The 11,752-nt window shown below is 38.1% G+C and overlaps 1 protein-coding gene across 1 annotated transcript; it reads left to right on the top strand.

Annotated features, from left to right (window-relative positions):
* Positions 1–1,284: 1,284 nt before the first annotated feature.
* On the top strand, positions 1,285–9,679 carry LOC134621238 (adhesion G-protein coupled receptor G7). Its single transcript, XM_065469771.1, has 15 exons — positions 1,285–1,444; positions 1,707–1,811; positions 1,907–2,016; positions 2,191–2,331; positions 2,408–2,496; positions 2,885–3,033; positions 4,154–4,267; positions 4,353–4,543; positions 5,161–5,277; positions 5,977–6,129; positions 6,253–6,365; positions 7,575–7,909; positions 8,003–8,084; positions 8,378–8,666; positions 9,468–9,679. The coding sequence occupies exons 1-15, from the start codon at positions 1,288–1,290 to the stop codon at positions 9,630–9,632; spliced, it is 2,310 nt and encodes a 769-aa protein (XP_065325843.1). The 5' UTR covers positions 1,285–1,287; the 3' UTR covers positions 9,633–9,679.
* The last annotated feature ends 2,073 nt before the right edge of the window (positions 9,680–11,752 follow it).

Genomic DNA, 11,752 nt, shown 5'->3' on the forward strand with positions numbered 1-11,752 from the left:
AATGCAGCCAAGAGGCCCATGGTGACTCTGGACGAGCTGCAGAGATCTACAGCTCAGGTGGGGAAATCTGTCCATAGGACAACTATTAGTCGTGCACTGCACAAAGTTGGCCTTTATGGAAGAGTGGCAAGAAGAAAGCCATTGTTAACAGAAAACCATAAGAAGTCCCGTTTGCAGTTTGCCACAAGCCATGTGGGGGACACAGCAAACATGTGGAAGAAGGTGCTCTGGTCAGATGAGACCAAAATGGAACTTTTTGGCCAAAATGCAAAACGCTGTGTGTGGCGGAAAACTAACACTGCACATCACTCTGAACACACCATCCCCACTGTCAAATATGGTGGTGGCAGCATCATGCTCTGGGGGTGCTTCTCTTCAGCAGGGACAGGGAAGCTGGTCAGAGTTGATGGGAAGATGGATGGAGCCAAATACAGGGCAATCTTGGAAGAAAACCTCTTGGAGTCTGCAAGAGACTTGAGACTGGGGTGGAGGTTCACCTTCCAGCAGGACAACGACCCTAAACATAAAGCCAGGGCAACAATGGAATGGTTTAAAACAAAACATATCCATGTGTTAGAATGGCCCAGTCAAAGTCCAGATCTAAATCCAATCGAGAATCTGTGGCAAGATCTGAAAACTGCTGTTCACAAATGCTGTCCATCTAATCTGACTGAGCTGGAGCTGTTTTGCAAAGAAGAATGGGCAAGAATTTCAGTCTGTAGATGTGCAAAGCTGGTAGAGACATACCCTAAAAGACTGGCAGCTGTAATTGCAGCAAAAGGTGGTTCTACAAAGTATTGATTAAGGGGGCTGAATAATTACGCACACCCCACTTTGCAGTTATTTATTTGTAAAAAATGTTTGGAATCATGTATGATTTTCGTTCCACTTCTCACGTGTACACCACTTTGTTTTGGTCTTTCACGTGGAATTCCAATAAAATTGATTCATGTTTGTGGCTGTAATGTGACAAAATGTGGAAAAGTTCAAGGGGGCCGAATACTTTTGCAAGCCACTGTAACTGATACTACCTCCTACCCTATGACTGATCAAATGAGTACTGCTCACTATTCTCCTATGACTACTATTACAAGTGATACTAATACAACTACTCCTTACACAAACACTACTGCTACTTTCTACCCAACTACTGGTGCAAATATTACTACTTACAGTACTCCTACTACAATTGCCACTAATGCTACGAGCCCATACACTAACAGTACTTTACCTCCTAATCCTACAACAATTCCTTCAGCAAACACTACTCATTATAATTCAACTACTATGCCTATTACTACTGCTAATACTACTACCACCACTATATCCCCAACTACGGTTACCCCTCCTGCCACCACTGTCCTGAAATGTGATAACGGAGGGGAGCCAGAGAACGGTGTCTGCATCTGTCCTGATGAATGGACTGGAGTAACATGCTCAGAAGGTAAGAAGGTTTACCGACTAGAGTCTGATGGGTCAAAAACATTCAGATTAGAGAGAATAAGAGAATGCCAGAGACCAAAAACCATAGTTTGCTCAAAACGTCTAATGTACCAGCTGTAAGGATTTTTACAACCTGAAATCAAGTTCAGCATGCATTATTTAAAAGTCTTTTTTTCTTTTGTGATTAAAAAAATAAATAAAATTCCTAGTATTCTAAAAAAACAAATAAAAACAATGTTTCTTTTTTAACAAACTTTTCCTAGAAAACTTCTGCGAAGAGCAGCAGCTAGGAGGCTTCAGGTTCCCTCGTACACCCATCGGCTGGTTTGCGTATTCTGAGGAAAAATGTGAAGAAGGAATGAGTGGTGGTAAGTCATCCACATCTTCCCCTCAGTCCAACATCACTCCATCAGGTAGACTCTGGTGTATTAATGTTTATGTTTCTGTCACCATTTCCACTCAGCTGGTAAACCTCGGGCTTCAACCAGATGTTTGTCTGTGAATGGATCACCAGGTTTCAGCCCTCCACAGATCCTCCAGTGTAACCTGTTGCTCAGCGACATACAAAAAAATGTAAGAACAGCAGTTTTTTTTTTCTTCTGAAGAAAGATTGAAAGTGTCATATGGCTGAAGTTTGAGTATTTCTCTTTGAGGTGATCCTGTAGAAATGAAGCTCTGAGGTCCCATGCAGAGAATTCCAGATTCAGTAAAGAACCAGATGAATGAATCATGTCTCTCTTCTCTCAGCTTACAAGTTCAGCTGATTTAGAGACACTAGCAACCAGCACTCAGATTCTGACATCAAAAGCAGAAGAGCTGACGGCTGAAAATGTTACAGCAGCGGCTGAGATAGTCAACACACTGCTGCTGTCTGCAAATGCCACAGAGGTACAAACATTCAGCAAATCTTAAGAAAAAAAAGAAAGTAAGATGTTAATCTCAGTTCATATTTGTGTCTGTGCAGAGTGTCAGAGTGTCAGCAGTAGCAACAGTCAGTCAGCTGCTGAACGCCACTGTGCCAGATGACACCAAGGAAAACAACGCAACTCTGGGGTAAACTAAATATGTAAATAAACAAATAAATAAGCTAAATAAGCAGTGAAGCTAAGACTGTTAAAACTGCTGTAAAGGTGGCACTATGGGAAAGATCATTAAAATATTCATCATGAAACTACAGCCATGCTTGCAGTGCTATGAGGTTAAACTGAAATACAAAGGAGCTTTGACCAAAGTGCTAACACCAGCTGTACCTATGCTCCTAAAGTTCTGTGAACCAGATTTAACTCATATTCAGTGATAATTCATTTGAAGCCGAAAATGGACTGGTACAGCTGAATATTAGAAACTACAAATATGATTAAGACAAACAATGTTTGTTTGTTTTATTTGTTTTGGGTTTTTTTGTTTGTTTGTTTGTTTGTTTGTTTGTTTTTATGTCTAGGCTGACGGTGACTCTGGACCAGCTCTCAGTGAACCTCAGCCTCAGTCAAAATACATCTCAATCTCAAGTGGTTCAGCCGAACCTGGTGGTCCAGTCGGCACAGATCCCTGCTGCAGACACTCACGGAGTCCAGTTCACCTCTCTCAGAGGTCAGTAAGAAACTGTGTCGAACAGCAGTGATCATCCCGTGGACTGGTTTTTATTAAATTATAAATCATTCTAAAGCAGATACCTGCAGGTTTAATCAAATATTGTAACTGACAGATCTAAAAGCAAAGATTTGAACACCGGAGAGAACATGTTGGCTTCTACTTTGTAGTTTATTAACCAAGTTATGATTTCTACTTCACTTAAGCTTTCAGCAGTTGAACTCTTGAGTGAACTCTCAAGGTTGACAAGTTGGCCCATTTGACGGCTCTAAAGTCCAGCTGTGGTGATTCCTTATCTTCTGTATAAAGCAAGTTTGTTTGTGTCCTTTGATGGTTTTACCATTGAAACTGACTGCTGTTGTTGTGCTCTGTGTCCTGTTCACTGTTAAGTCTTTTTACTGCTGTATTTTCAACATGTGTGATAGACTCATGTTTATCGTGACTGAAAACACAAAATAGTTTTAAGACCTCAAAACTTGTGGGAGGATAATAAACCTGAACTCAACTTAATGATGTGAATAACTTGGTCTCACTCTCTAAATTTGCATGTAATAATGTAGTTTTTCAGACTCAAAACACAGAAAACAACAATAAAAAAAAAACTTGATAAAGTCCTCAGAAACTAAAGATGAAGTTAAGAATCTACCTGAGATTCTGTCTGCTTTTGTCAACTAGTATCACTTTGATCCAGTTAATTTGCCATTGAATAAATATGGTCTGAACTCTTCCGTGGGACAGCTCCCAAGAATATTTTTATGGCTGAAGTCCTTGGCTGGTGGTTCTTTATTGCTCTGCTGAAAAATAAAAAAAGCAATAAAATTGTCAAATTCATCAAGATTTAAAAGTAGTGCTCAACATTTCAAATATCAGGATTAGAAGTTCAATTCTTCGAGACTATTTCAAAGTTAGAAAAAGATACTAGAAGCAAGTTACTTTCTCCAGTCAGATAAAATAAAATGAAATGATCTTGTTTTCAAAAAATGGTGTTATAAAGTAATTATCTTAAATTTGTTCTTAACTTTAATTTTAATTTGAACTTTAACTTTAAAATTGAAGAACCGACAGTAAATTTGTACATTTTTGATGTGTTCACTAACATGCAGTCATCTTGTCACTACAGGGATTTCTGGGAATTTTTTGCCCAACAGAATTCATCTGAACACAAATGCAACACAGGTCGTGATGGAAAACAGTTTCATAGCTGATGCCCTCATTTACATACGATTCCCGCCAGGTGAGTCAGTCTTTTTAAAGCTGAAAAATCCTCTAATTTTAACAAGTTCTTACTCATAGCAGTAGATTCTTTTCTCTCATGTTAGGCGAAGATGCCAGAAGTCGTCAGACAGACTTGAACGTCTCTCTGGGTTTCGTTCTCTATCAGAACGATCGTTTCTTTCGTTCAAAACTCTACATGAGGCGACGGGCCACCATCAGGGTCCTGTCAGCAAGCGTCAGAGGGCAGGAACCCAACAAGGTCCCACAACATGTGGAGATGATGTTCAGACCAAGAGTAAGAAATCCAATATCTTCATTCATATATAAATCTAATGACTGATGTCTGCTGGTTATAATTTAATATCTGTAGCACAGCTGCAGTTCCTCCTGCTGCTAATGGGGTAAAATTGGTCACAAAAGCTAACTTGTCCAGTCACTCTATTGTTCTGTATATTTTTGAGAATGGGTTTTGTTTTCTTGTTTGCGTGTGAGGAATGGATTTAAATTTACCGGGCTGTGGTCGACTCCTTTGTCACGTGGTGTGAGCAGAATCATCTGCAGCTCAACGTGGCAAAGACCAAGGAACTGATCGTGGACTTCAGGAAGACCAGGAAACACTTGACCCCTGTTTCAATCCAAGGGGTCAGTGTTGACATTGTGGAGGACTATAAATACCTTGGAGTATACATTGACAATAAACTGGACTAGGCTAAAAACACCACAGCAATTTACAGAAAGGGCCAGAGTCGTCTCTATTTTTTGAGGCGACTGAGGTCCTTCAACATCTGCCAGAAAATGCTCAGGATTTTCTACGAGTCTGTTGTGGCCAGTGCGATCCTCTATGCTGTTGCATGCTGGGGGAGCAGGCTGAGGGTCGCAGATGCCAACAGACTCGATAAACTGATCCGTAAGGCCAGTAATGTTGTGGGGATGGAGCTGGACTCCCTCAAGGTGGTGTTGGAGAGGCGGATCTTGTCCAAGATAAAGACAATGTTGGATAACACCTCCCACCCACTCCATGACATGCTGGTCAGTCACAGGAGCACGTTCAGTGAAAGACTGAGATTACCGAAAAGCACCACTGAACGACACAGGAAATCATTTCTGTCTGTGGCAATCTCCCTGTACAACTCATCCACTTAACACACTGTTTACTGCAACAGCTACACCCTTCTTGCACATGTTCTTTTTCAGCTATTTATTAATAGTGACTTTTATGTATAGTGACTTTTATGTATATATAGTGACTTTTATGTATATATATATATGCCTGTATATATTGTGCTATTCTTAGTTAGTGTATTGTCTGTCTTTGTTAATGTTTGTTTATAATGGAGCACTGTAACAAAAAATAATTTCCCCTAGGGATCAATAAAGTATTCTGATTCCGATTCTGAATCTGAAATGCTTTAAGTTGTAGGTACTGCAGAAAAAGTTTGCATGTTATGCTGTAGTTCTGTATCAAGTGGAAGAATCTTTGCCAGGATATTATTATAAAACAATATGTTGTAGATGTGTTACCTTTTACAATCTGTATGTTAAAATACAATGATGTCATGTTAATATCAAATATGCAATATCAAAATTGATTCAAAGCAAATACAAATACTGTAAGAAAAATATCAATAGTGTTAACAAAACAAAAGAAAAGCAAACAAACTGCACTAAAAATATGTGTTAAGTCTAAATTATCTAAATTAAAGGGCTGTCTGTGCGCTGCTGTTTCAGCTGATCAATGGGACGTCTCTGTACGACTTCTCCTGCGTTTTCTGGAACTACAGTCAGAAGGACTGGAGCACCAGCGGCTGCTCTAAAGGAAACACTTCAGATGGACTCATGAGATGTTTCTGTAACCACACCACCAACTTTGCTGCCCTCTGGGTGAGTATCACAACACTGCAGACTGAAAGATGAAGCAACAGCTTGTTGATTCTTGGGCTTGTGTCATCAACAATTGCAAATCACAGATATTTAGTGAGACTTTTGATCATGTCTGTGTTTCAGTCATTCAGAGAGAACTACGAGTATGCAGAAGCTCTGGGTGCGATCTCCATCGTGGGACTCTCTCTTTCTTTTCTGGGTTTGATTGTGACGATCATTTATAACATTAAAGAAATGTAAGACTAGACCACCCCACCTCCATTTTTATGTGTCATTTGACAAAAAGGTGTAGTTATCTAACAGGTTAAAATGTATTTGACTGCAACTAACATGCAGCAAACATGTTAGAAACTGAAGTGTTAGCTACAGAGTCAAAATTGGTCAAAAAAATTGGTATGACAAAAACTGAGCCATAAATCCAGATATTTCAATGACTTCCCTACTCTTCTCTCAGTGCTTTGTTTACTTTATTTAATTCTGTTGCAATTGAGAAAATTGTAATTACCCTCTTGCTTTTATCCAGAAAATGAATCCTTTAGTTCTTAATATTTTTAAATTATTTCTAGAACTTTTCTCCACATTTTTACAATGTAATATTTTAATAGTTTTCAGATCCTTCCACTACCACCCTAATGATCGTGTGTGCATCTTCCAATCTTACCTTCTCAAAGTAGATAAATTAGATTTCTGGTCTGGATGCTGAAGTTAAACAGAAGGACAAATTGCTCCTGGGTTCTCGTCTGTGTGAAACAAACACAGTTTGTTGCCCTGTGAAAAATAATTGGAAAATAACACCATCATTCAATCACCACTAGGTTCCAGAGGATACCCAAGGTCTGACCAAATGTCTTTGGATTATATCTCCTCTTTAACTTAAATCTAAGAAGGAAAAAAAACCCTGAGTGAGTTTGAGAGTATTTGCAAAGAAGAATGTCAGAAAATCTCTCAGTCGCGTGAGCAAAGCTTGTGGCATCATAATTAAACCAACAAGCTCAAGACTGTAACTGCCGCCAAAAGTGCGAACAAACAAAACGGAGGAGGTCTGAATTATATATAAAATAAAAACAAATTTAAAAAAAGATATTTATTAATATTTTGATATTTTGGAATGAAAGAAAACACAGAAAAAAGGTAATAATAATAATAATAATAATAATAATTATAATAATAATAATAATAATAATAATAATAATAATAATAACAACAACATTTATTAAAGAAATAACATGAATGCAATTTATTGTTTTGAGAAAAGTTTTTGCTTTGTATGACAAAAATAGCAATTAATTTTTGCAACATCACAATCTTGTTTTCAGCCTTTTATTAATTGATTAATTTTTTTTTATCTCATATTTAAAATTTCATTCACGTGTATTTCTATTCTTTTACAGTTTTCCTGTAAGACTTCATATTATAATGTGTCACTTTTTCATTTTCATCTGTAGTTTTCAGAATGAACAGAAGAAAAACCTGATATCTCGGCTGTGCATCTACCTCAGCCTGCTGGCCTTCATCATCACCTTTGTCTCTGGAGTCCAAAACTCCAGCAGACAAATTGACATTGAGGTGCAGACTGATGATCGGACCAACAACCTCCTGGTCTCAGATGAACATGTAGAACCGGACCGCGGCTCATGTACGGCTGTAGCGGCTCTGCTGCACTTCCTCCTGATGGCCACCTTCATGTGGAACAGCGTGAACGGTACTCAGATCCTGATTCAGAAAATACGCCGCAGTCTACCGCCTCACTGGACTCTGCTGAGCATGGCTCTGGGATGGGGTAAGACATTTATAAAGTCAGGACTGAAATCTGACAAGCTGTTTATGCTTGAAACCCCTTCAATCCATCCCAATTAATGAATTATTGTGTTAGGAGTGCCAGCCTTGTTCATGGGCATCACACTGGGGGTGACCTACAGGGTGGACAATCCTCTGGGATACAGACAGGAGGAATTGTGGGTAATCACACAAACCACATTTATCTACTTTAGACTGGCCTGTACTTCAAAATGAACAAAAGTCACATTTTTACCAATATTACAGTGTTGTTGTTGTTGTTGTTGTTGTATGATGCTACTCACAGAGATTCAGTTTGATACAACTATTCTTTTTGATGCGCCTATACAGCTTTTGTAATTTATTTTTTTATCTTTACAAACTTTATTATAATTCTTCTTAGTTTTGATCAAAGTTTAGACAAAGTTATTTATTCATATTATTTGTATCATTTTTTTTCATGTCACTGAAGTTGTTGGCTTGCAGCGCTGGATAAGAACAAACACTTCAGCTTTGAGAAACCTTTGTTTTGGGGTTTCCTCCTTCCAGTCGGCCTGATCTTGATCTACAACATCGTCCTGCTGGTTTATGTCTCCATTAAAGCAACCAGGAAGTCCTGCTTCAGGAAGAGTTTCCTTGAATGCTTCACTCTGGCTGTGTTACTGGGTGTGTCCTGGGTTTTTGGGTATCTGGTCCTCGTCACTTCAGGAACCATGAACCTGGTCTTCAGCATTTTGTTCTGCCTCTGCACAACCACACAGGTAAGACTCTACCTACTCTACTTCAACTCAGAGATTAAATCAAAAGGTTCTTCAGGGGTTATACAATCAGCTTATCGTATTATTTTATTATTGTTATTTATCACATTAAAAGTTTTGGAGTGATTTATTTTTAACAACACAAAAGCACGGCATTTTTACAGGGGTGTGTGCACTTTTTATGTCCACTGAATGTGTTTGTGTTTTGCTTCAACTCCAAGGAAAATTCTTGATTTTAATCATGTTATATATATATATATATATATATATATATATATATATATATATATATATATACATCGATCGGCCGTAGTGATCGATGTAGCGGTTCCGAATGACAGCAATATCAGGAAGATGGAACACGAGAAGCTGGAGAAATACCAAGGAGGATGTGGAGGGTGAAGGTAACGGTGGTCCCCGTGGTAATCGGAGCACTAGGTGCGGTGACTCCCAAGCTAGGCGAGTGGCTCCAGCAGATCCCGGGAACAACATCGGAGATCTCTGTCCAGAAGAGCGCAGTCCTGGGAACAGCTAAGATACTGCGCAGGACCCTCAAGCTCCCAGGCCTCTGGTAGAGGACCCGAGCTTGAAGGATAAACCGCCCGTAGGGGCGTGCTGGGTGTATATATATATATATATATATATATATATATATATATATATATATATATATATATATACATATATATATATATATATATATATATATATGTATAAGAACTCCTAACATTGAGGTTAATTCTGTCGGTCAGAATAAGGAAGTAAAATGAAGTGAAGAACTTTTATTTTCCTGCATGTTTTCAGGGTCTTCAGATTTTTATCATCACAGCCACAATGCCGACCTTCAGAGCCGCCATGTCCCGATCAGTGCAGTACCTTTCCTCAGTCAGCATCTCGTTTAACAATGTGAAGTACCGTCTGTGGAAGAACTGGCACAAGAACCACTCAGAGAAATACCAAGAAAGATGAGGTCATAACAAGCAGCTGACCCATGACTTGGGGATGATTTTAAAAGCGTCTGCATTCAATTATTTTTAAAATGAACATAAACTAAATAACTGCATCACAGTCAATCAAAAATCACAGTCATAATCACATCAACAATAAACCTCCAGAAATCTCCTCAAACTCATTCAAATCTGTGGAACAAGCAGAATTAGACTATTTTGTTTGTTTTGTTCATGAACAAGTTTTCCCTGAAATACTTCTGGGTAGGGACGAAAAGCAGATCTGCTAAAGGAGCTCAATTTCCCAGGATGCACAGAGGATCCTCCAGCATGTTTGGGCTGCTTTGCTGCAGGCAGACTTTCTTTGACCGGACAGAAACCAAACACTAGGACAGTCACGTGTTCAGGAACAGACTGCAGGTTGAAGACTGATTTTTATTGTTATTTTAAGCATCAGCATTGCTCTCCAAGTAGCATCTTGTATCAGTCTGAAGTGATTCATGATGGTAAAAGTGTCTACAATGGCCTTGTAACAAAGAAAGGTGACCCAGTAACTATTCCTGCTTCCTGAACATTCTGGTCTGACATCAGACTCGAGTTCAGCAGGTCCGTTATTTGTATGTGTATGTGTGTGTGTGTGTGCAAATAAATGTGTAAAAACATTAAAAATAATGCTTTTCTGAGCCTGATAAGAACTCCTAACAGAGTCAATATAATGGTTCCAAAGGCTACTTTGTGTTTAGGATGACAGCTGTGTCATTTTAGATCAAATGTTTATAACACTTTGAACTGAGATTTTATGCTATGTATCGATAATATGAAGAAAAAGCACAAAAAACAAAACAAAAAACAAAACAGAATTTTTAGGTCTAAATTTTGTCTAAATGGTCTGAACTGGTCTTTCAAAGGCACAAACTGGTTTTAAATGGTCAGTAATATCAAATTGCTTAATGGAATAATTTACTCTTAGTAAATTATGATTATTTACAAAAAACACAAATTTTATGGTCTGTGCTCTAATTAAAATTGTTTAATGGTCTGGAATAATTGTTAATTATCTGACAAGTTTTTGTTTTTAATCCTTTGTCAGCTGCTTTGGTTGATGTCATCTTACAGATGGCGGATTCAGTACATTAAATAAAATCTTAAACTGTGTAATCTAAGAAAGTTTCTGAAAAAAGCAAAAATAAAACTTGTCAAGTTGGCAAGTTTCAATATGATATTAACTCATTTAAATTCAATACTTGTTTTGATTGAAAATGTGTTTAATTTGACATTACGCGTCTTTAAAGGTTGTTTTTTCCTTAAAACAGGTTTTTGTTGTGCTCTGTGTCACCTTCCTCCAACACAGGCGCAATAATGTCTGGCTTAAAACAGCCTTAATTTATATGAATAAATGTGAATGTTACCTTTTATATTATAATAATGTTTAATGTATTGACTCTGGCTCCATACATGTAGGTTGTCTGCTCCAAACATAACGATTTGCTCAGATTAAAAACCATCTCAAACAAACTCCCATCACAGGTCTTCAGGGTAGCTTTTATCAACACATCCTGTCACATGAGGACAGAGACAGCGGGAGCTAAAACTCCTACCACTAATAAAAATATCCAAGACCCTGAAACCAGAAACACAGGATGGAAAACCTGAAAGTCATCACTACAAGAACCAAGAACAATAATCAAAGAGTCATCATCACAAGAGCTAAACAAAACAAATCAAAACAAGAATCCAAAAATTCAACAAACACAGAAATCAAAAGATTAAAAAAATAAAAACAAGAAATCACAAAAAAATATTTTAAACAAAACCTGCAGATTAAATTGATGTCAGTCTGAATTTTCAGTCTTTTAAACTTTATAAACAGGAGAAGAAAAAATCTGAATATCTTCCAACTTTCATACCTGTAATATCAGCTCTATGTTCAAACTTCTGCTGCCACGCCTCTACTGAGCATGTGCAGAGAAAGTTTCAGCACTCAGCTTGTTTGTGATTGGAGGAAGTGAGAGCTTCCTGTGGACCGTCAGGCTGTAGGCTGGGCCTTTGGTGTTATCAGGGCTGATTCTGAGTCTGTTTGAGGCCTTTGGGGGAAAATGTCATTTTAATAACTTTTCACTGATCCAAACATATAAAATATCT

This window comes from Pelmatolapia mariae, linkage group LG23 (genome assembly GCF_036321145.2).
Source record: "Pelmatolapia mariae isolate MD_Pm_ZW linkage group LG23, Pm_UMD_F_2, whole genome shotgun sequence".
Taxonomy (NCBI): domain Eukaryota; kingdom Metazoa; phylum Chordata; class Actinopteri; order Cichliformes; family Cichlidae; genus Pelmatolapia; species Pelmatolapia mariae.